At 44.7% G+C, this 26,220-nt stretch overlaps 1 protein-coding gene across 2 annotated transcripts in view; it reads left to right on the top strand.

The window, feature by feature from the left end:
* Positions 1 to 26,220, top strand: part of LOC118940367 (netrin-1) — a 114,097-nt gene that overhangs the window by 36,354 nt on the left and 51,523 nt on the right. For both annotated transcript variants that reach the window (XM_036949489.1, XM_036949490.1), the window contains exon 3: positions 14,155 to 14,343. In XM_036949489.1, the coding sequence (XP_036805384.1) occupies positions 14,155 to 14,343 (189 nt within the window). The remainder of the gene's footprint in view (positions 1 to 14,154; positions 14,344 to 26,220) is intronic.

A 26,220-nucleotide genomic window follows, 5' to 3' on the forward strand; every position in this document is an offset into this window, starting at 1 on the left:
GCCCCAAAGTCACAATTTGATGATATTAGATCTGTAACTTCTACCCAGATATATTTCAGCTGTACTCTACAGTCACCATGGGCCCTCAGTCTTCAGAAAGAACATTGTTTGAACTAAGCCCATGTGCAGTACAACTGTCAAACAGGACCCATAGGCAACCCACTAGACTATGAATTCCACCTGGTTGAAACAGAGGGAATGTTGAGATTGAGAATCCTGCTCTGCAGCTAATGTTTATTCTCCTCCAGTCCCAAATCCCCTCTGCTTAGCATTAACCTTAGAACCCCGGCTTCATTAGGATTCCCCCTGCAGCAGAGCACCCTGCTTTCTCACAGCTCTTAATTGTGGCAGAATATGTTTTATTAGCCAACTGACCGAACAGAACAGAAACACAGGAGCTCAGGCTATTCCCGTCTGTCTGCGAGGGGAATTGACTAATTTGAAGGATGAAAATTGACGATACGAGAATGCAAATGTGTAAGAAACATCCAAAGCCAGCGGCTGCGGAGTTCAATTCTGAAATTAGACACAAACCCATAACAGCTTGACTGATATAAAAAAGGTAACACAGTTGGGGAAGTCCTGTTTGGTTCGTAAAAAATCCTGTCCATTTGAAATCAGTTAAATTCAGATATCAGTCACACGTTCCCTATATAGTGCAACGCCCTATGGGCCTTGGTATAAAAAAAGTAGTGCATTAAATAGGAAAAAGGGGGCCATTTGGACACAACCCACATCTCTTTAATTAAGTGGAGCCTGAGATTTAACAAGCAGCAGACTGATAAAAATCATATTTTATGTGCCAGAGACGAGTCATTAAAATGTGTGCATGTGAAACATGCCATTCCTGTGACAGAGCTCTGAGATCCAGAGTTGGTCATTAGAGATTGAGAGAGAATGAGAGAGAGAGAAGGGGTAGAGAGAGAGAGAGAGAGAGAGAGAGAGAGAGAGAGAGAGAGAGAAAGAAAGAGAAAGAGAGAGAGAGAGGGGGGGGTGAGAGAGAGGGGGGTGGGAGAGAGAGAGAGAGAGAGAGTGAGAGAGAGAGAGAAAGAGAGAGAGAGAGGAGAGCGAATGTGTGAGAGAGGGAGAAGGAGAGAGAGAGAGAAGGGGTAGAGAGAGAGAGAGAGAGAGAGAGAGAAAGAGAGAGAGGGGGGGGGGGGGTGAGAGAGAGAGAGAGAGAGAGAGAGAGAGGGGGGGGGTGAGAGCCCTCTGGGAGCAGAAGTGCTCCTGCTAATTGTCAGTGATAAAGGAATTAAATTAGCCTGATAGAATCTCAGCAGGCAGTAAGGACCCCTCCCCCCTTTCCCTCCATCCTCTTCATCCCAGAAAAGCTTCAGGGAGGTCCTGCGCTGCCTCTCTGGCAGAGTGACCCCTCCACACACACAAACTGACCCTCTCTTCCTCACACCTCCAGAAATCAGGTTCATGCCTCTCCTTTTCCTCCTCCGCTTCCTCGTCCCCTTTTCTGCTTCTGGTTTAACATTGTGGGCTTAAGTAGTTTCATTGAGGTTGATATAAAGTTTGGAAGTCAGACAGATCTACAACTTTAGACAGATATAGAACTCTAGAAAGATCTACAACTCTAGACAGATCTACAACTTTAGACAGATATAGAACTCTAGAAAGATCTACAACTCTAGACAGATATAGAACTCTAGAAAGATCTACAACTCTAGACAGATCTACAACTCTAGACAGATCTACAACCCTAGAAAGATCTACAACTCTAGACAGATCTACAACTCTAGATAGATCTACAACTCTAGAAAGATCTACAACTCTAGACAGATCTACAACTCTAGACAGATCTACAACTCTAGATAGATCTACAACTCTAGACAGATCTATAACTCTAGACAGATCTACAACTCTAGATAGATCTACAACTCTAGACAGATCTACAACTTTAGACAGATCTACAACTTTAGACAGATATAGAACTCTAGACAGATCTACAACTCTAGACAGATCTACAACTCTAGACAGATCTACAACTCTAGACAGATCTAAAACTCTAGACAGATCTAAAACTCTAGACAGATCTACAACTCTAGACAGATTTACAACTCTAGACAGATCTACAACTCTAGAATACACTTGGAGGATGGACCTGAAACAGGTCTGAAGGGGAAACTGTTACAAACTTGCCAAGACGATCTTGTCCTGATGATTGCCAATTAAAGGAAAAACAGGTACACCTTTCATTACATTTTTACTACATGGTTTCATGGTAACGGATGTTACATTTCATGAAAATATGGAATCACATTGTGGGGGGGATGTGATTTCGTATTTTGGGGATATGATTTCACATTATGGGGATATGATTTCACATTGTGGCGATATGATTTCACATTGTGGGGATGTGATTTCGCATTTTGGGGATATGATTTCACATTATGGGGATATGATTTCACATTATGGGGATATAATTTCACATTGCGGGGATATGATTTCACATTATGGGGATATGATTTCACATTGCGGGGATATGATTTCACATTGCGGGGATATGATTTCACATTATGGGGATATGATTTCACATTATGGGGATATGATTTCACATTGCGGGGATATGATTTCACATTGCGGGGATATGATTTCACATTATGGGGATATGATTTCACATTGCGGGGATATGATTTCACATTATGGGGATATGATTTCACATTATGGGGATATGATTTCACATTATGGGGATATAATTTCACATTGCGGGGATATGATTTCACATTATGGGGATATGATTTCACATTATGGGGATATGATTTCACATTATGGGGATATGATTTCACATTATGGGGATATAATTTCACATTGCGGGGATATGATTTCACATTATGGGGATATGATTTCACATTATGGGGATATGATTTCACATTATGGGGATATAATTTCACATTGCGGGGATATGATTTCACATTGCGGGGATATGATTTCACATTGCGGGGATATGATTTCACATTATGGGGATATAATTTCACATTGCGGGGATATGATTTCACATTATGGGGATATGATTTCACATTGCGGGGATATGATTTCACATTATGGGGATATGATTTCACATTGCGGGGATATGATTTCACATTGTGGGGATATGATTTCACATTGCGGGGATATGATTTCACATTGCGGGGATATGATTTCACATTATGGGGATATGATTTCACATTGCGGGGATATGATTTCACATTATGGGGTTATGATTTAACATTGTGGTTTATGATTTCACATTGCGGGGATATGATTTCACATTATGGGGATATGATTTCACATTGTGGTTTATGATTTCACATTGCGGGGATATGATTTCACATTATGGGGATATGATTTAACATTGTGGTTTATGATTTCACATTGCGGGGATATGATTTCACATTATGGGGATATGATTTCACATTGTGGTTTATGATTTCACATTGCGGGGATATGATTTCACATTATGGGGATATGATTTAACATTGTGGTTTATGATTTCACATTGTGTCACACATGCAAGAATGGAACAACTTATGCAAAGCGCATTTGTTTCTTTTGACTGAGCCTCCACTGTAACCTCTGTAGAGAGAGTGGCCATGGAGTCGACGGGGTCCTGTTTGACAATACAGACAGTTGTCTTTAATTAAATACGGAGCGTTTACTTTACTTTAGCGTTTTTCTTACACATCGATACAGATACAGGTGTTTGTCTGAACGGGAATGACATAAATCCTTCTCTTCCGGGCCATGCATTCAGACAAACGAAGGCCGCCGCTATGTTAAATGTGTGTTACATTAGCAGCATATCGCTGACTCCATTCCCTTCATTCCCCACCTGGAAACTGATCTGAAATCAGAGTTTGTTATTGTGGGGCCTTGTCCACTCTGGTTAAGATGATCAAAGAACCGTCATCTTAATACATTCCTTCCTGGTACGCTTTCTCTCTCTAATCTTTTATTTGTTTGTGTCACGCCAAGGTGATACTGTAGTTTCACATCAGACCTTTTTTCTTTTTCCAATTAAAAAAAGTTTAGATTTCCGTCAAACCATCAAAGCAATCCTGGAACATTCCGGTAACTTGTAAAATGAATCATCACCGTCTCCGTGGCTCCAACCCAAGTTGTTGTGTTCTTTTCCCTTCCCGTCCAAAATAACAGCTGGCTTTGTGCAAAATATTACAAATGTTTGACGCACGCCGGATGATATTGAAACGGTCTGGACAGGAGAGGAGAACAAAAGGAAGAAGGCATAGGAGAATGGCTGGAGCTTTATTTAAGGAGAACGACATGAATTGAATGAACGTCTTAAAAGGAATGTGTCTCCCTAACAGTTCCAGTAGTATATGTAAGGGGTAAACAGCTTTTAAATCCGGCGGCACGGTTTGACACTTGACCCGGGATTTCATATTTATATTTTATGTTGACGCTGTTCACAAAGGGCCCGATTCCGACTTAGGAAATGTACGCCTTTCCCAGGCACAACTTTCCTTCGCACGCCTTTCCTACGCACGCCTTTCCTACGCACGCCTTTCCTTCGCACGCCTTTCCTTCGCACGCCTTTCCTTCGCACGCCTTTCCTACGCACGCCTTTCCTACGCACGCCTTTCCTTCGCACGCCTTTCCTACGCACGCCTTTCCTTCGCACGCCTTTCCTACGCACGCCTTTCCTTTGCACGCCTTTCCTTCACACGCCTTTCCTTCACACGCCTTTCCTTCGCACGCCTTTCCTTCGCACGCCTTTCCTACGCACGCCTTTCCTACGCACGCCTTTCCTACGCACGCCTTTCCTACGCCACGGGCAAAATTGTGGTGTCAGATGTATCTTTTACGTTTTGAAACGCATTTCCTGCAATTATAGAGAGTTTGACATTACTTATTATGTCTCTCTTGAGGGACATTTTGAGGGGTATATGGAGGGGTATTTTGAAAACACAGTATAAGCGGAAGGATTAAGTAGAGCTGGCCAATCAGCGGTCTACTCACATTTTTTTATGACCGATATACGCCCACACCATTTTGTCGTTGGGGTACGCACAGACCATTCCAACACAGAAAATATGTTTTTGAACATACCAAATTATATTTTTTTGGAAGGAAAACAATTTAACTTAAATTGTAATTAATTACAGGTAATATTTCATTGGATTCTGAAAACACTGGACAGTTACTTTAAGCACCAGGTCATTTAATGCACCAAGTTCAGCTCAAGCACCAGGTCATTTAATGCACCAGGTCCAGGTCAAGCACCAGGTAATTTAATGCTCCAGGTCCAGGTCAAGCACCAGGTCATTTAATGCACCAGGTCCAGGTCAAGCACCAGGTCATTTAATGCACCAGGTCCAGGTCACGCACCAGGTCATTTAATGCACCAGGTCCAGGTCAAGCACCAGGTAATTTAATGCACCAGGTCCAGGTCAAGCACCAGGTCATTTAATGCACCAGGTCCAGGTCAAGCACCAGGTCATTTAATGCACCAGGTCCAGGTCAAGCACCAGGTCATTTAATGCACCAGGTCCAGGTCAAGAACCAGGTCATTTAATGCACCAGGTCCAGGTCAAGCACCAGGTCATTTAATGCACCAGGTCCAGGTCAAACACCAGGTCATTTAATGCACCAGGTCCAGGTCAAGCAACAGGTCATTTAATGTATAAAAACAAAAACAATCATGAATATATTTTTCAGCAGCAACTGATAGATTTAAAAATACTCTGATCTTGTAGATTATTTAGAAACATTTTAGGGTTGGGAAAGAGCCTTTACGCAGCAAATATATTGATGAATCAAAAATACTGTGGTTTGATTAATCCTGAAAGTTGTCATATTCAAGTTAAATCCGTGAAATATAGGAAGGTTGAAATTTTAATAAGGGTTCAACAATAGTCCTATAAATTGACCTTAATCCTCCCTAATCATGGAACTGTAATGACAATGGTCCTGTCGTCGTCAATTTATAATTTATAGTGCACGGAGAATGTTGTTATTTCTATCGGGGAAAAAGAAAGTAGATGCTTTTTCCACTTGGAACCTGCATAGCTGATGTCTTGGCGCTGTCAGAGTTGGAACAACAGTTGAAGTCCGAAGTTTAAATACACCTTAGCCAAATACGTTTAAACTCGGTTTTTCACAATTCCTGACATTTAATCAGAGTAAAAAATCCCTGTCTTAGGTCTGTTAGAATCACCACTTTATTTTAAGAATGTGAAATGTCAGAATCATAGTAGAGAGAATTATTTATTTCAGCTTTATTTTCTTTCATCACATTCCCAGTGGGTCAGAAGTTTACATGCACTCAATAAGTATTTGGAAGCATTGCCTTTAAATTGTTTAACTTGGGTCAAACATTTCAGGGAGCCTTCCACAAGTTTCCCACAATAAGTTAGGGTAATTCTGACCTATTCCTCCTGACAGAGCTGATGTAACTGAGTCAGGTTTGTAGGCCTCCTTGCTCGCACAAGCCTTTTCAGTTCTGCCCACACATTTTCTATAGGATTGAGGTCAGGGCTTTGTGACGGCCACTCCAATACCTTGACTTTGTTGTCCTTAAGCCATTTTGCTACAACTTTGGAAGTATGCTTGGGGTCATTGTCCATTTGGAAGACCCATTTGCGACCAAGCTTTAACTTCCTGACTGATGTCTTGAGATGTTGCTTCAATACATCCACATAATTTTCCTTTCTCATGATGCCATCTATTTTGTGAAGTGCACCAGTCCCTCCTGCAGCAAAGCACCCCGACAACATGATGCTGCCACCCCCGTGCTTCAAGCCTCCCCCTTTTACCTCCAAACATAACGATGGTCATTATGGCCAAACAATTCTATTTTTGTTTCATCAGACCAGAGGAAAATTCTCTAAAAAGTACGATCTTTGTCCCCATGTGCAGTTGCAAACCGTAGTCTGACTTTTTTTATGGCGGTTTTGGAGCAGTGGCTTCATCCTTGCTGAGCGGCCTTTCAGGTTATGTCGATATAGGACTAATTTTACTGTGGATATAGATACTTTTGTACCTGTTTCCTCCAGCATCTTCACAAGGTCCTTTGCTGTTGTTCTGTTATTCTGCACCAAAGTACGTTCATCTCTAGGAGACAGAATGCATCTCATTCCTGAGCGGTATGACGGCTGCGTGGTCCCATGGTGTTTATACTTGCGTACTATCGTTTGTACAGATGAACGTGGTACCTTCAGGCATTTGGAAATTGCTCCCAAGGATGAACCAGACTTGTGGAGGACTTGTGGAGGGATTTCTTTTGATTTTCCCATGATGAGGAAAAATGACTTGTGTCATGCACAAAGTAGATGTCCTAACCGACTTGCCAAAACTTTAGTTTGTAAACAAGAAATTTGTGGAGTGGTTGAAAAATGTGTTTTAATGACTCCAACCTTTGTGTATGTAAACTTCTGACTTCAACTGTACATTGGAGCTGTCAAATCGGTGAGAAGCTGCTCTTGATCACTGTCAGGAAGCCACAAAACCGATACGAATGAATGAATATCAAATTTAAATTCATTTAATGAAATAATGAGGATTTCTGTCAACCTAATCAAGGTGTAGATTACATCTCACATTCCAGTGTTTCGAACTTGTAAACAAGGCTGCATGGGATTTCTCCTAATGCGACTCCGCGCAGCCAATGGCAATGTCCGCTTTAGGTATAATGCCAGGAGTCGCTTGTGGATTTGACAGCTCTAATGCAGTTCCACCTCCAACACCGCCAAAACAACCGCTATGCGGATGTTGGCCAAAGTGGATATGATTGAATAGAGTTTTGTCGGATTCAATAAAGCTCCCTCATTGGATCGAAAGTAAACATAGAATGTCAGCTATTACATGTTGTTGTTGTTTTGGTTCATTGATTGGCAGTTATTAAACCTCACCAGAGTGCTCTTTCATCTGTACATTATGCACCATTTGTAGTTGTCAGGCCCGTTTGTTCACATTGACTTAATGCTATAATTTGATCCAAAGGAAACGTCTCAAAACATACATTGTTAGGCCTATAAGTATTGACGTCACCCATTAAACTCTGAATACATTTGATTTATTTGGGAATTCCCAGCTCTGGAATGTGACCTAATGCCCAGCTTTTACCATGGCAGTGTCTGAATCAACAAATAAACCAGACAAAAGAACAATATTGTTCCAATGTAAAAGGAAAAATAACACACAACTAATACATCACTGTGGTAACATGAAGCAATTGATGTAATTGTTGTCATGAGGTTTAATGCGTCAGATTTATTAGTTGATATCTGAGTGAGTATGATACATACGACATAGCTACAGCGCCAGCGTAAATATTCTCTCTCTCTCCCCCCTCTCTCTCTCTCCCCCCCCCCCCCCCCCCCCTCTCTATCTCTCCCCCCCCCCCCCTCTCTCTCTCTCTCTCTCTCTCTCAGATCACTTGATGCTTTGTGTGTGTGTGTGTATTTGTGTGTGTGTGTGTCTTCGAGTGTCCCTGCTGTTATTATGGGCTTTGAGAAAGTGAGATGTTGTTTAGCAAAAAACAGTAATTTTGTTCGCGAGAAACTATTATTTCTTTATAAGAGAGAGTGGAATTCCAGGGCATGTGAATTATACACATACTACAGCATCGGTGTGGTCCTCAGTCCTGATATATTCAATATTGTCCTGGCTACAAGAGCTGCGGGAAGTAGGCCTAGCTAACTGTCATAAACACCACGTTTTTTTTAATCATAGCCAAGGAAAGTGTCAACATTGAGTGAATCTGGCTGTCTGCCAATAGCCTAAGAGGCTGCTGCCAGTTGCGGATGTGTGAATCAAAATGATTGTTTTGCGACTGGTGCACTTTAACTATAATGCAAGGCATTACGGCTGAAGTATGAAAAGAAAGATTTAAAATCACAGACGATATCATTATACCCCCTATGTAAGGATTTAAATTGTGCAAGGAATCTAAAGCAGTAGTGGGTGTGTGTGTGCGTGCGCTTTTTCGTGTGTGTGTATGTACATCAGTGTGTGTGCGCACCGGCGTGCATGCGTGTTGATCTGGCACGGAGGAAGGTGTACCATAGCTGCAGTCGTATGTGTCCGTTTATCCTATCAGACTTTTATACCCACTTGTAGAGTGGATTCAAGCGGATTAGATCTCTAGAATGAATTTAGTCTGAGGTGGGGTCTCCTGGCTGTACGTCAATCATGTGATCCTCTTACTTTCGACTGTATGGAGCACAATTCCCTCTCAACTACTGCGGGTGCGTGTCTAATGTAATGTTTCTTTCGGTCTCCAGATATAGACCAGTCCTAAGCATGCTGTCTATAGGTTAGCGGGGTAGAGGGCATTGGACTGTTGACCCTAATAGTGCACTTCTTTGTGACCAGAGGGGCTCTGGTTAAAAGTCGTACGATGTCATTTTGAGACACATTTGGTGCTCAGTGTTGCGTCATGCCTTCCATTCCTGAGATGTCTGTCATGTGCTGTAATACCGTTCTGATGCTGATGTAACAAGCAGAATTCATCAACCCCTACACACATGGACAACATAAACACACACACACCTCCCCTTCTCCCCTTCGCTGCCGAAACCGCTCGAAAACCAAAACAATCGCCGAAGTAGGGACACACAATATTTTCTCATTTTGTCTTCAGGGGCTTTCTGGGTCTAATCTGATGACTTTCAGGGGCTTTCTGGGTCTAATCTGATGACTTTCAGGGGCGCCCGTAGGATTAAAAGTAAACTGTGTGTGCAGGTGCTTCCCCACCTGTTTGTTTTAAACCAAGGGGCAGAATAGCAAGAGCCTCCTCCTCCCTACCCCTGCTCCCTACCCCTGCTCCCTAACCCTGCTCCCTACCCCTGCTCCCTACCCCTGCTCCTTACCCCTGCTCCCTACCCCTGCTCCCTACTCCTGCTCCCTACTCCTGCTCCCTACCCCTGCTCCCTACTCCTGCTCCCTACCCCTGCTCCCTACTCCTGCTCCCTACTCCTGCTCCCTACCCCTCCTCCCTACCCCTGCTCCCTACCCCTGCTCCCTACCCCTGCTCCCTACTCCTGCTCCCCTGCTCTGACACTCTGATGTTGGGTGTTGCTATTCCGTCTGGTTTAGGGGGATAGTGAAGGGTTGAGGCGGCAGGGAGACGGAATTCTTGGTGTTTGTGGAATATCGATGACAGGCCTCAGGTCAGTCTGTGACCCCAGAATGTTACAACGGATGGACGGGTGGTTAGGCGGACAGACTGACAGACAGTGAAATTATCATTTTTTGAAAGCGTCTTGCAGAGTTGGTGGTCAGGCTCTAATTAAGGTTTTATATGGCTCCAATTAAGTTTGGACTTATATAAATGTATTCAGTAACAAAGTTATTTTTCTGAACAAATCCATCGCTATATTTAACTAGACCAACAGTTGTCGAGTGGAACTTATCACAACTTGAGCATGACTCCCAGGGTCGAACTTTCTCGTTAATTAGGAAAACAAGGAAGCGGGGCTGTGTGTTAGTGATAGCAATGGGGTCAGTCCAAGAGCCTGGGGACCGTTCGGAACGAACATCATCCAATTTTGCAACACACACACACACAAACACACTCTCTTTAGATCCAACTCTCTCGGGTGGTCCAATGTAGGGTGTTTCTCAGGATGTGCGAGAAACAGTAACAACTGATAGACCTAGGCCTCATTTTATATTCCCCATAAATACCACAGTATTTTTCTTTCTAATATTTTTTCTTAGGCGTTATAATTAAAATGACTTTAAAAAAAAACTTATTTGGGGGAATTAAAGGTCCCTTTTACAGTAGGTGGTGTGAGTGTCATTATGAGGACTCAGCTTAGCTTGATCCGGCGAACTCAATTATTTGTGCTTAAAGGGATCAGTTAACACATTTTACTACCTGTGGGTCATTAACTAGTGGTGGGTTGCCGCGGTAACCCAACCTGAAGGGTTGGAGTTGATAGCCCTGTGGGGTTTGAAAATCACCACACTTTTGCTTCCCGGTCAATTTTTTTACTTCCAGATTCAATCTTACATTAAATGTACAGTATGTTTCATTTATATGAAACAAAACAAGTAGTAATTACACTATAAATAATTGTGTCATGTCTCCTCGCTGAATATTATCAGTTATCACCTCGCTTTCGTAATAGTAAAAAATGTGCTCTCGTGCCCTGAAGACAACGTGTGTATTTTATTGATTTAGTTAACCTTTATTTAACTAGGCAAGTCAGTTAAGAACAAATTCTTATTTACAATGACGGGCTGTACAGTTGGTAAATGGGGGAGAGAGAACGCACAGTACGTGCCAGTCATTCCCATGTGCGTTTTTGTGTGTGTGTGTGTGTGTGTGTGTGTGTGTGTTTGTGTGTGTTTTGAGGTGCATTGGAGTCTCATGGTCGTATAGGTGTGTGTGCTGAAAGATCTGGCAGGGGCGAGGCGCCTGCGGCTTTTGTGCCGTCCATCCTGAATCCTGCCTGGCCCAACAAGCAGGTGTGACTAGCTTATTTTTGTTTGTGTGCATCTGTGATGAAAGTAGCGGAACACAATTGTTCTGTTTTCTCTCATTTGACGGGGGTCTCATCACAGGAATCCCACCGTAGAAGTGTGTGTTTAACAGCACCAGCGGGGGTTGCTCTCCAGCCTCGTTTAGTTCCTCTGTGACTGTAGAGGTGTCTCAACTTCAGACGAGGCCTGTCAGGAAGAGCTGCTGCTGTGAAACCTCAGCACAGAGAATGTCCCAGGTCAATGCAGGTGTTAAAACAACATGGGCCTTGTCTTCAGAGCGCTGAAACATAGAAAAAAAACACAAGTATAACAGGTGTTCAATGGCGAGCGGCTGTATCGCCATAGTTACCACCAAGACAAAGCAAGATGATTATTTGGTTGAACTCATGAAAGGGGGAACTCCACATGGATGAATGGATAAGGGTTGAATGAAGCCTGAATGACATCACAACATTGCAGGAAACGTGATTAGCCAATACCAGACAAGCAAGCAACACATCAGCTTTTATCTTCCATTGTTTTTAATTAAATCTAGCAGAAAAGAAAACTACCAGAATAATGTAATTGTAGCATTTATTTTTCAGTGCATTGAGAGCACGGTGCAATGCATTGCTGGAGCCACTCTAAACCCCTGGGAGGATTTAACTGAAGACAAGAAGTCTGACTCTGTACGGGCTATTGTGATGCAGGTCTATCCCTTTCTAAGGTCCTAAGAACCAGAAGTTCAGATAAAGTGTGTTTTGCTCTTTCCTATTGGTCGCAGCGATTTATCTTTTGGAACCAGTTACTGTAGCTTGAAGCATATTACACCTTTGCATCCCAGTTGCATACTGCATAATAGCCAACAGGCACTGTAGCATATCTCTGTAGCATATCTCTGTGGCATATCACTGTAGCATATCTCTGTTCTAAAGATGGAGAGAATTCATGCATATTGCCCAGTTGTTGTAATCCCTGCTCCCACCATTAGACAGGGATTGAAGGAGTCTGGGAAGTGTAACTATAGAGTCTGGGTAGTGTGACTATAGAGTCTGGGTAGTGTAACTATAGAGTCTGAGTAGTGTAACTATAGAGTCTGAGTAGTGATCCGGCAGCCTGAGCGAGCGGACGCACCGCACCGAGTGTCCATCTGCCGTTCATTCGCGGGTTCGTTCGGGTGCAGTTTTAGAGACCACCACTAAAACACACTGTGGGACATCTGATTCTACATGTAGAATCGGATGTCAAATTACGGCTGCCACTCTGAACAGCGGTGCTAAGTACTCTCTGCCGGTAAACTCTACCGGTGTCTCCGTGCCTTAACTCTCTCTGCCAGTAATCCCTAAACCTCCGGGGCCTCCAGGCAGAGGGTTAAGGGAAGGATAGGTTTCCTATGCGATGCCCCCAAGGCAGATGGATAGTTTTCCACCGTGATGCCTCTAAGGCAGTGAGGGGTGAGGGGGCTAAAGCCCAGGGTGAGCCCAGGCAACACAAAATCAACAGTCCGAGATCAGGAGGGAAAACAAGCAAAGAGGACAGCCCTAATTAAGGACCCCTGGGGTCGGGTAGAGAGCTGGGAAACCAGACCCTACAGATAAGGGACTGAGCTGTGTGTGGACCCTCTGAGACTCCTTCTCTCCAGTCTCTAACATAACTTGTGTGAAGGAGCTAATTACAGTGTCTGGACTAAAACGCCACAGACCTTCAATGGATCGTTGTTTTAACTGGTGCAAGCTGAGAAGCAACTCTATTCCCTAGATTGTGATGGGCACATGGTAACAGGAAGTAGCCTACTTGAGTGTGTGTACAGTATGTGTGTTTCGGGAGTGAGTGGGCTGAAAAACATGGGCAGACGTGTCAGGGTGGAGCCCTATCAGCATGTTCCCTCGCTCTCCCCTCCTGTGGCATTGTGATGCAGTATTTGGCACAGTACATTTTCGTGGAACCCGGATGGACTGGTAGATGTGTGTGTATGTGTGTGTGCGTATGTAGTCGGACGGGGGGTTTAATGAAGTTAAGCCAAACGACGAGTCATGAATAAACATCAGCTGGCTAATTAGACTCGGCCGTAGCAACTTTATTCATTAGTAAACCAGCAGCAAACACGACCGGGGATTTGGTGTGGAATGATAATACTGTACCGAAACCTCGTCTGCTAGGAGGAGAGAATAACCTTGAGAGAAAGAGATAGGGGGGAGGGCAGAGTGAGAGAGAAAGGCAGAGGAAGCGAGAAAGAGAGAAAGAGAGCGAAAACGACTCAACTCAGCTCAGCTCAGTTAACTTCAGGGAAGTTAAAACTCTCACAGTCTTTTACCTGGGGGGGGGGGGCAGGTGTCAAGTAGGATTTGTATATCTGGTAAACAAACACGTACAGAATACTGTAATTATTATTATTATTATTCACACCACTTTATCGGTTGTCAGGCACCAGACTGATGATTGGGGTGTGGGCGTCAAGAGGCAGTGTAGATACACTGCAGTAATCTATAGCGTTTGTAATTCAGTTGAAGAATATGTTTTATTTATTTTCCTTTTATTCTTCCCTTTATTCTCTTCTCTTTATTCTATTCTCTCTCTCTCTCTCTCTCTCCCTCTGTGCAGTGGTATTTTTTTTTTTTTGGGGGGGGGGGGGGCATTAAATGTGGATTTGGCATTGAATTCGTTATGCAAAGAAGTTGAAATGTGCCAATAAAAGGCTGTTTAAAAATGCAATATCTCCCTTCCTTTCTGTCTCTGCAGCCTGTAACTGTAACCTGCATGCCAGGCGATGCCGTTTCAACATGGAGCTGTACAAGTTGTCTGGGAGGAAGAGCGGAGGAGTCTGTCTCAACTGTCGCCACAACACGGCCGGACGCCACTGTCACTACTGCAAGGAGGGTTACTACAGAGACCTGTCCAAAACCATCTCTCACAGGAAAGCCTGCAAAGGTACGAGGGGTCTGGTGAGGGCTACAGTCCTGCTCTGACTGTTACCTATGGGGCTCTCTTGTCGCTAGAGTGACATGTAGCTCTATGATACACAACTGTTGTCCAATGTTACACTTCATGTCATAAATAGAGTGCATTTAGATAATCTCCTCATCTGAAAACAGCATATTGTGCATTTTTTTAAAAGTATTTAATAACCCAGCTAGTCATGTTTCCTGGTGAATAACTAACTGCAAAGTCAGAGGAGAACCTAGAGATAACCACTACGTTAGAGATAACCACTACGTTAGAGATAACCACTACGTTATGTGGCTCGCTCATCTCCTATCTAAAAGTTAAGAGCAGAATCAGGGGAATTTGAAAAACACAGTGGTCCGTACATTCCTGGCCTGTCTTACCCCGGTCCAGCAGGAGTCTGTGATGAGGTAGGGGTTTGGGGGGGTCTCCTCACCGACACAGAGTTATTTGGCTTCATTTGGGGCGAGGGATGGGGGGGGGGGGGGGGGGGAGAGATGACAGGGCAAGCAAAACAAACAGGAGAGGTGTGAAGTGATTCCCGGCGAGGCTCAGGTCAGATGAGTGAGAGGAATTCTGGGATGGGGGGATGGGGGGGGGGTGGCAGGAACACATTCCTACACAGGTGTGCTCACCAGGGGTCATCAGGCAGTGGGGGAGGGGGGGGGGTGTAAAGGACGTCACAATTTCCTGAAATGTTTGGCCTTCACCTCAGGAGAGATGAGGGTAGAGAGAAAGAGAGAGAGAGAGAGAGAGAGAGAGAGAGAGAGAGAAAGAGGGAGAAGAAAGATTACGTTTTCAAACCTCCTATAGCTGAAGGGAAAGATAACAGGGAGCTAAAGCTCTGTTCAAACAAGGCCCGGTGACACCGTGAACGTGCCCCGCATACACACACACACACACACACACACAAACACACTCTTTAGAGCGCTTCCTTACAAGGGCGTATAAAAGGGAAATATTAGCCTCTGGCTGACAGTTAGAGCTCCATGTTTTCCCACATTCTTCATGGAGGAGGTAAATAAACAAACTAATCAATCAGTTTGACAGAGAAGCTGTCTTGTCTGTCTGAGAAAAAGTGCATCTGTGCAGCTCAACCCATAGACACTATTCACAGGAGGAGGGATGCCTAAGTCAATGTATTTCAACTGTTATAACGTTGTTTTCTTCATTCACCCACACCTGACATCAACACTACAGTATGAATGTGGATTAAGTGTCTATTTCTTGTATTGTTTGGCGATTATTTGCTTGTGTCTATTTCACGTCATAATTTGGAAGACATGAATTTGCTATAAAGTCACATTTCTAAAACGAGAGAGATGGAGAGTAAACAGTCCGGTTTATCCAAACACCACATCCAACATGATTCATTCTTCTGCATGAAAAAAAAGTCCCAAGAACAAAAGTCATGGAACCTAACCCAAACACCCATCAATCCCATTCGTGCGGTGTTCCCAGCTGACATGAACACTTTGAGATTTCGATTGGGGAATGCAAACAGACATCCATCACGGGAGGCTGTGTCTCATTAACCCCCATACTATATACCCCCCCCCCATCTCTATCAGGCTGTCTAATTGTTGGAGATGTAATAACCTCTTATTGTTCTCCCATCCATCCATCCCGTTCTCACGTGGACAAGACTTGATTCTTTCAGCACCATAACTCACCCTCAGGGTGGGTTACCCTGTGATACCTTAAAGTCTACTGATGCATTTTTATCACAGCGTTGACCGAAATTATCACATTTCATTGAATGAACATTTGAATTCAATTACATTTATTCATCAGTGATGTTTCTTAATGCATGTATATTTATGCCGCAGTGCCCCCCATATGTGTGCGAAGCTCCACTATCAAAAGACTACTGCTCGTCTTTTACCCCCGATTTTCAGAACCGTAGCAGATTTTAATAAGGACCAAAATCAATAATCCATCTTACTCCCAGGTGAACCCTTTTACTCTGGCTTTTATTAAATATGATTTGCTTTAATTGGAGAGCTAATGAAGACCTCTGGTTCTGCGTCAGAGGCAACATAGGATTTATGAGCCAGTGTGTGTTGATGTGTGTGTGTGTGTGCGCACGCGTGTGTGTAGGTGTGTGTGTGTGTGTGTGTGCGTCTCTGTGTGTGTGTGTGTGTGTGTGTGTGTGTGTGTGTGTGTGTGTGTGTGTGTGTGTGTGTGTGTGTGTGTCAGAGGCCACAGAGGATTTCTCAGGCGTAGCTGAATTAGGGTCAACAAACTAGCAGGAATTCGCTAATGGATTCACTGCAGCTTTGAGTAGTTAGTTAAGCCAAAGTTGAAATGCCACTCAAAACCCTCAATACGCACAATGAGTATTTGGGGTCTATAGCTACTGCAGAGCCTGGAGTAATCAACTTTATTTCTGTTGACATTTTGCAAGTAGTTCTAGTTTCCTAGTTTTTTTTTAAACAGTCTTAGAATGTTAGGTTTTACTGTAAATGATTAAATTCAATATTATGTCCATTATTTAATGGCAGGAGACTTACTATACTCATGCCTTAAATATTATGTCATAACAACTTGTCAAAAAGCTGTGAAAAATGCATCAGTGTGGACCTCTAACCACCTAATTCTGAACTATGTGTGTGCATCCGGGACACGTGGGGCTGGCTCTGAACGTCTCTTGACTCCTTTGATTGTACCAACTGCCAACACCGCCGGCATGGAAAACTGAGAACTCTCTCTGTGCCTCCTTCATCATCTCAATGTCTTCTTCTGCATGTGTTTCTTTCTCTCTCTCTTTCCAGGCTGGTCTTCAACCTTTTGACTCGTGCTCGTAACCGCTTGATTCTCTCCCTCTATGCCGCTGCTAACTTGATGGCCAAACGGTACACATCTCTCCTGTTACTTTATATGCGATGTTTTTAAACGGAGGTTGTGGAATATGATATGGGTCCAGTTTTTATTTCTAGAAGATTCTAGGAACGGAGTCTACATCTGTGTTAGATCTTGAATATGTTTTTTACATTTTTTTTGGAATCAAGTGGGGGTTGAGTCAAGCTTCTTGCTTATGTTCTCGAGAAGGTTTACAAGCCTTAGGGCTCAGACACACCAATAGAATTTGCTGGCCGAGAGTAATTAACACCTCTGCACGTCATTTGCATACCGAGTGACAAATGAAATAGAGCGTGCAGAACGATCGGCAGACGAACGCTAGATCCACATTCGATGCGATGTGTGTGATTGGGCGCGATGTGTGCGAGCCGGACATAGTACGTAGAGGCGCATTCAGTGCCAAGACCGAGAGACTAAAAAACAGTTTCTATTAGCAGGCCATCAGACTGCTGAACAGCCATCACTAGCCGGCTGCCAGGTGAGGCACACTCACTCACACACACAAAAAAACACACAAGCTATCGAACACACACACACACACCTCACAAACACAAACACATGCACATACCCACACACACCCACACACATCCATGTCATTGAACCACTGGACACTTGCCATTTCGCACAGAGTATTTAAATACTTTATTCCTGACATTCTGATATTTCTACTACCATATTTAGTTACACCACATATTTATTTACTTATATACTGGATTCTTAAAAAAAAAAAAAAAATGTTTTTTTAATTTACCCCTTTTTTCTCCCCAATTTAATGGTATCCAATTGTCTCATCGCTACAACTCCCGTACGGGCTCGGGAGAGACGACGGTTGAAAGTCATGCGTCCTCAGATACGAAGGTTGAAAGTCATGCGTCCTCAACCCAACCAAGCCGCACTGCTTCTTAACACAGCGCGCATCCAACCCGGAAGCCAGCCGCACCAATGTGTCAGAGGAAACACCGTGCACCTGGCGACCTTGGCTAGCATGCACTGCACCCGGCCCGCCACAAGAGTCGCTGGTGCGCGATGAGACAAGGATTTCCCTACCGGCCAAACCCTCCCTAACCCGGACGACGCTAGGCCAATTCCCTACCGGCCAAACCCTCCCTAACCCGGACGACGCTTAGACCGCTGTGCAACTCGGGAGTCTATTGATCATCCTTGAGATGGATTAGAGTCCATCAATGGTAAATTGAATTGATTGGACATTATTTGGAAAGGCACTCACCTGTCTGAGGTCCCACAGTTGACAGTGCATGTCAGAGCAAAAAACAAGCCAAGAGGTCGAAGGAATTGTCCGTAGAGCTCCGAGACAGGATTGTGTCGAGGCACAGATCTGGGGAAGGGTACCAACACATTTCTTCAGCATTGAAGGTCCCCAAGAACACAGTGGCCTCCATCATTCTTCAATGGAAGACGTTTGGAACCATCAAGACTCTTTCTAGAGCTGGCAGCACGCCCAAACTGAGTCCGATGGTCATTCTGACAGAGCACCAGAGTTCTCTGCAGCACTTCACCAATCAGGCCATTATGGTAGAGTGGACAGACGGAAGCTATTCCTCTGTGTGTCTAAAGCAGTGACACACACACACACACGCACGCACGCACACACACACACACACACACACACACACACACACACACACACACACACACACACACACGCACGCACTCTCAGATCCACCAATCACAGACACCGTTACTGTACTCCCATAGGCTGTGAGCTCAGTCTTAGAACAGCAGTACAGCATATCCCTGTGGTCTAAACCCTTGCATGCCACCATGTAAATAACATGTCATTACACTACTAGGAAATAATAACTAATCTCATATGCAAGAGAAACTTCCTATGTTCCTCTGTTGGTTTGTCCTAACTCCTTCAAACTCACTGATGCCTCACACCAAAACGAAAGCATAAACAGATTCCATCGTCATTTATAAAACATAAAATCCTCAGCTAAGCAGTTTTGTTCAGTTTCATTTCTGAAACTAGCCAGAGTTAAAGCCCTAATGTGATTATAAGCAAACATTGTCCGAGTTAGGCTGCGGTGTTCGATTACATCAAAACAGGAATGATTGGTAATTACGTTAAGGTGACAAATGATATGACGCATGATCCTGTCCGCTTGCCAGGTAAAACATTTGCACAGAACTATATTTGGAACTTTGCTGGCAATGAGTGAAGATATGAGGCTGTTACTCTGTCTCTGTCTCTGTCTCTGTCTCTGTCTCTCTCTCTCTCTCTCTCTCCCTCCCTCCCTCCCCATATTAACCACCTCTCTCTCCCTCCCTCCCCATATTAACCACCTCTCTCTCGCTCTCTCTCCATATTAACCACCTCTCCCTCCCTCCCCATATTAACCACCTCTCTCTCTCTCTCTCCATATTAACCACCTCTCTCTCTCTCTCTCTCTCTCCATATTAACCACCTCTCTCTCTCTCTCTCTCTCCATATTAACCACCTCTCTCTCCCTCCCTCCCCATATTAACCACCTCTCTCTCGCTCTCTCTCCATATTAACCACCTTTCTCTCGCTCTCTCTCCATATTAACCACCTCTCTCTCGCTCTCTCTCCATATTAACCACCTCTCTCTCGCTCTCTCTCCATATTAACCACCTCTCTCTCGCTCTCTCTCCATATTAACCACCTCTCTCTCTCCATATTAACCACCTCTCTCTCTCCATATTAACCACCTCTCTCTCCCTCCCTCCCCATATTAACCACCTCTCTCGCTCCATATTAACCACCTCTCTCTCTCTCTCTCTCCATATTAACCACCTCTCTCTCGCTCTCTCTCCATATTAACCACCTCTCTCTCCCTCCCTCCCCATATTAACCACCTCTCTCTCCCTCCCTCCCCATATTAACCACCTCTCTCTCCATATTAACCATCTCTCTCTCGCTCTCTCTCCATATTAACCACCTCTCTCTCTCCATATTAACCACCTCTCTCTCTCCATATTAACCACCTCTCTCTACATATTAACCACCTCTCTCTTGCTCTCTCTCCATATTAACCACCTCTCTCTCTCCATATTAACCACCTCTCTCTCTCCATGTTAACCACCTCTCTCTACATATTAACCACCTCTCTCTCGCTCTCTCTCCATATTAACCACCTCTCTCTCCCTCCCTCCCCATATTAACCACCTCTCTCTCCCTCCCTCCCCATATTAACCACCTCTCTCTCTCCATATTAACCACCTCTCTCTCCCTCCCTCCCCATATTAACCACCTCTCTCTCCCTCCCTCCCCATGTTAACCACCTCTCTCTCCCTCCCTCCCCATATTAACCACCTCTCTCTCTCCATATTAACCACCTCTCTCTCCCTCCCTCCCTATATTAACCACCTCTCTCTCCCTCCCTCCCCATATTAACCACCTCTCTCGCTCCATATTAACCACCTCTCTCTCGCTCTCTCTCCATATTAACCACCTCTCTCTCTCCATATTAACCACCTATCTCTCCACATTAACCACGTCTCTCTCCACATTAACCACCTCTCTCTCCCTCCCTCCCCATATTAACCACCTCTCTCTCGCTCTCTCTCCATATTAACCACCTCTCTCTCTCCATATTAACCACCTCTCTCTCCCTCCCTCCCCATATTAACCACCTCTCTCTCCCTCCCTCCCCATATTAACCACCTCTCTCTCTCTCTCCACATTAACCACCTCTCTCTCTCTCTCTCTCCATATTAACCAACTCTCTCTCCCTCCCTCCCCATATTAACCACCTCTCTCTCTCCATATTAACCACCTCTCTCTCCCTCCCTCCCCATATTAACCACCTCTCTCTCCATATTAACCACCTCTCTCTCCCTCCCTCCCCATATTAACCACCTCTCTCTCTCTCTCCACATTAACCACCTCTCTCTCTCTCTCTCTCCATATTAACCAACTCTCTCTCCCTCCCTCCCCATATTAACCACCTCTCTCTCGCTCTCTCTCCATATTAACCACCTCTCTCTCCCTCCCTCCCCATATTAACCACCTCTCTCTCCCTCCCTCCCCATATTAACCACCTCTCTCTCCCTCCCTCCCCATATTAACCACCTCTCTCTCTCTCTCTCTCCATATTAACCACCTCTCTCTCTCTCTCTCTCCATATTAACCACCTCTCTCTCCCTCCCTCCCCATATTAACCACCTCTCTCTCCCTCCCTCCCCATATTAACCACCTCTCTCTCGCTCTCTCTCCATATTAACCACCTCTCTCTCTCCATATTAACCACCTCTCTCTCCCTCCCTCCCCATATTAACCACCTCTCTCTCCCTCCCTCCCCATATTAACCACCTCTCTCTCTCTCTCTCTCCACATTAACCACCTCTCTCTCTCTCTCTCCATTTTAACCACCTCTCTCTCTCTCCCTCCCCATATTAACCACCTCTCTCTCCCTCCTTCCCCATATTAACCACCTCTCTCTCGCTCTCTCTCCATATTAACCACCTCTCTCTCGCTCTCTCTCCATATTAACCACCTCTCTCTCGCTCTCTCTCCATATTAACCACCTCTCTCTCTCCATATTAACCACCTCTCTCTTCCTCCCTCCCCATATTAACCACCTCTCTCTCGCTCTCTCTCCATATTAACCACCTCTCTCTCTCGCTCTCTCTCCATATTAACCACCTCTCTCTCGCTCTCTCTCCATATTAACCATCTCTCTCTCGCTCTCTCTCCATATTAACCACCTCTCTTTCTCCATATTAACCACCTCTCTCTTCCTCCCTCCCCATATTAACCACCTCTCTCTCGCTCTCTCTCCATATTAACCACCTCTCTCGCTCTCTCTCCATATTAACCACCTCTCTCTCCCTCCCTCCCCATATTAACCACCTCTCTCTCCATATTAACCATCTCTCTCGCTCTCTCTCCATATTAACCACCTCTCTCTCTCCATATTAACCACCTCTCTCTCTCCATATTAACCACCTCTCTCTCCATATTAACCACCTCTCTCTCCCTCCCTCCCCATATTAACCACCTCTCTCTCGCTCTCTCTCCATATTAACCACCTCTCTCTCTCCATATTAACCACCTCTCTCTCTCTCTCTCTCCATATTAACCATCTCTCTCTCCCTCCCTCTCCATATTAACCACCTCTCTCTCCCTCCCTCCCCATATTAACCACCTCTCTCTCGCTCTCTTTCCATATTAACCACCTCTCTCTCTCACAATATTACCCCCCCGCTCTCTGTGTTAATGAAGTTAACACATACACTGCTTTACCTATTATATATCAACTCCTATGAACCATCTTGTGCTTGGGGCTTAGCTTGTAAAATGATTTAAAGTCTGGCATATCATAACTCAAGATAATTCAATGAAAACTAAAACTGTGTAACTAATGTGTGTTCGCTCCTCCAGTGACATAAATACACACCATGCAGCTACACTAAAGTGACAGCAATTAAGGCCCTCAGTTATTTATTGTCCAACGGGAACCGTTGCTGGGTAGCTCTTGGACAGAATAAGCCCCTTAGCAATACAAGAGGGTAGAAGAGTACAGTCTTGCTTTTATATGAGAAACTCGATCACTTCAAATGACTCCCATGTGAGACCATTGCGAAGGAAACTGAGAGCAACGGCCACTTTGGCCCAGAAAGAACAGTGCCCAGAGCCTAGATTTATGGCTTCACCCCTCATTGACTAGAGCGTAAACACAGAATGCATATCGATTGAGGGCCTGGGCCCTAAGTGAGGACTTATGAAAGGTGCATCTTGTTCGTTTCTCTAACACCTTTGTCGGTAGAGCTAAAGTAATATGACTATTTTGGCACAGTGTCCGGGCGTGGCCCAAGGCCCACCATGCTTACAGATTTATTGAATAGGGAACCTATTGTTGATACCACACAGGAGGTTGGGCCTAAGTCCCATGCAAGTATAGATCGTTAATTAACATGGTATGATAGCCAAGGTGGGCAACAGGGTAGAAGCTCTCTGGGTGGTCTGGTTACGAATCTAACAAACTCAGCACCGCAAATATTAGTTGAGCTGATAAAGAGTTTGATACGCTGGCTGCCATGGCACCCCTTTTAGGAGGTTTGTGGCCAAGTAATATTTAGATGCTGTGATAATGGTTATGAAACTAAATCATTGACACCAGCCTTGGATCTTTGGTTATGATGCTTTCAGAATCTGTCGATGAAAGGAGTGTCTGAAAGCTATTCTACTGAGAGAAATCCCAAGCTTAGTGCAGCGGGGCACCGTATTAGTGCCATTACTTTCAGCGTAATTCACACAGTAACATCAGCCAGTGTGTAATCACTTCAGTGAGTCGAACCACGAGGAACAAGTTTTACAGACAGAACAAAAAAATGTGTCTTTGTCAAAGACAAAAGTTTCAGGTAGAATAACACGTAGAAGTGATTACGTTCTCCTCTCCATGTGTCTTGCACTGTAGAACTTTATTAACCATAAATTACATTATGTTAGAGATTTTTTTTTAAAGATTGGTTTTCATTACTTCTCTGGAAATGAAAAATAAAGTCGTCTTTTTGTTGCTGTTGTCAATTATAATGACTTACATGTATTGTGTTGCATGTAAAATGGCAACTATATAGGAATACTATTGTCTCTATGCCCGTAGGCTCTTGCCTTGGCCCGCAGGCTCTTGCCTTGGCCCGCAGGCTCTTGCCTTGGCCCGTAGGCTCTTGCCTTGGCCCGTAGGCTCTTGCCTTGGCCCGCAGGCTCTTGCCTTGGCCACAAGTGTGACATCTCTAAGGATTCCAATGACTTTAATCAATAAAATACCAAAACTTATGAAAACCCAAAGTTAGATAGACATTCCCTGTATCAGATGAACATGTCATTGAAAAAAGGCCCGAGTCATGTAACATTATTTAATCTCTCCTCTCCACACATTTTTTTGCAGACCAGTAGAAACCTAATTATAATAGAACACAGACACTCGGGTTGGGCCTTATCCAACAGCCAACAAATGATTCTTATAGGCACCGAACGCACAAACCCAAACTGAGGGGGAGCATTGCAGTTCAAACATCAAACGCTTTATGGTAAACGATTGGCAGAGTTTAAAAAAATAATCTCACATTGAGCAATGATCGTCTCCTATGAAGAGCGAGCTCCTTTGAAATGCCTTCCATCAGCCTCCCCGTTAACCAAGAACATTTTTCAATCTTTTATGTGCATCTCCCTCCTCAAAGTGTGTGTGTGCGTGTGTGTGTGTGTTACACTAGTAGGGAACTCAATCCTAACTCCATCTGAGCCTCTCCAAGGTCTTCATATAGAGGAACAAAACATTTATATACAGGACCAAGCCCATCAACCTTCAGAGCTCCTCAACCGGCTTAGTACTTTAACAATGGGTTATACAAAGCCTATGTTCCCGAGGCTCATATAAAAAAAGCCTATTCTCTCCCAGACTGCTCCTTTAACTCGCTCAACTTGAGGACCAAGAGAAGCACTTTCTCTCCCCACTTCAAGTGTCTGTCAAAGAGGTTGGAAGGAGCTAGCCTTTCGCTAGCCTAGCTAGCCCCTGTAACTAGCTCATCATGGGGGGCTCATTAGCCCTTTCTCTGCCCTCTACAAGTGTGTGTGAACGAGGACTGGAGGATGGAAGGAGTTAGCCTTTTTCGCTAGCTAGTGTCCCTATCTTGCCCAGCCATCTGGAGTAGCTGTGAGGAAGGATAGCAGGATAGCGTAGCTACTTAAGTGCTAAGTGGACACCCACTTGAAGCTTAAACTCTCCCCAGGTGGGTCCCCAGCAGGCTGTGGCAGTCAGAAAGGGCAGGAGGTCCCTGGGAGGACCTACTTTTACTATTTGCCCATCGTTGCAACACTGCATATAGCCATAATATGACGTTTGAAATGTCTCTATTCCCTTGGAACGTTTGTGAGTGTAATGTTTACTGTTAATTTTATATTCTTTATTTCACTTTTGTTTATTATCTATTTCACTTGCTTTGGAAATGTAAACATGTGTTTCCCATGCCAATAAAGCCCTTTGAATTGAATTGAAATTGATAGAGAGAGCGAAAGAGTGAGAGAACGAGAGAGTCGGGGAATGAAAGAGACACCCAGAGAGAGAGAGAAAACGAGAGAACAAGCGAAAAAGAGCGGCCCACCTGCAGACCATGTGCGGAGCAACTTGATTTACTGGCAGGCTTAAGCTGTGGTTAGTGGGGCAGACGCTCTTAAAAACACGGTGCTAGCTCTCAGAAGCTCTGAAGTGGGCCGCACTTTGCCCTCCCTAACGCCCCCCCCCCCTACCCCACTCCCCTCCGCCTTACTGACAGGCTCTTAAATGTACGTGCCTGAAGACGTGCCCGATTGGCCTCTACACTTGTTTATAGATTGTGTGTAAGCCTCCCCCCTTTTTTTCTCCCTCCGTTTTCTAGCCTCCAACACTCCCCTCCTCTCCCAGACAAAATGAGGCAATGAAACCTGGTGACAGATTGGCCTGATAAAGTGGTAATCGTTACACTCGCTTTAAAGCCCACCGACCTGATAACAGAGCGGAGAGGGCTACGGATTCCCCCTCCGCTGTCTGATTAAGATAAGCGAGTTTAGCAGCAACAGCTACTGACTCACATAATACAGACAAAGAGAGAGAGAGAGAGAGAGGAGGGAGGAAGCGGAGAGAGAGAGAGAGAGAGAGAGAGAGAGCAGGGGAGGGGAAGAGAGAGAGAGAGGAGGGGAGGGGAAGAGAGAAGGAGGGGAGGGGAAGAGAGAGAGAGGGGAGGGGAAGAGAGAGAGAGGGGAGGGGAAGAGAGAGAGAGAGAGAGAGGGAGGAAGCAGAGAGAGAGAGAGAGGAAGCAGAGAGAGAGAGAGAGAGGAGGGGAGGGGAAGAGAGAGAGAGGAGGTGAGGGGAAGAGAGAGAGAGAGAGAGAGGGAGGAAGCAGAGAGAGAGAGAGGAAGCAGAGAGAGAGAGAGAGAGGAGGGGAGGGGAAGAGAGAGAGAGGAGGTGAGGGGAAGAGAGAGAGAGAGGGGAGGGGAAGAGAGAGAGAGAGGGGGGAGGAGAAGGAAGAGAGAGGGGA

The sequence above is a fragment of the Oncorhynchus mykiss genome, chromosome 17 (assembly GCF_013265735.2).
Source record: "Oncorhynchus mykiss isolate Arlee chromosome 17, USDA_OmykA_1.1, whole genome shotgun sequence".
Lineage (NCBI taxonomy): Eukaryota > Metazoa > Chordata > Actinopteri > Salmoniformes > Salmonidae > Oncorhynchus > Oncorhynchus mykiss.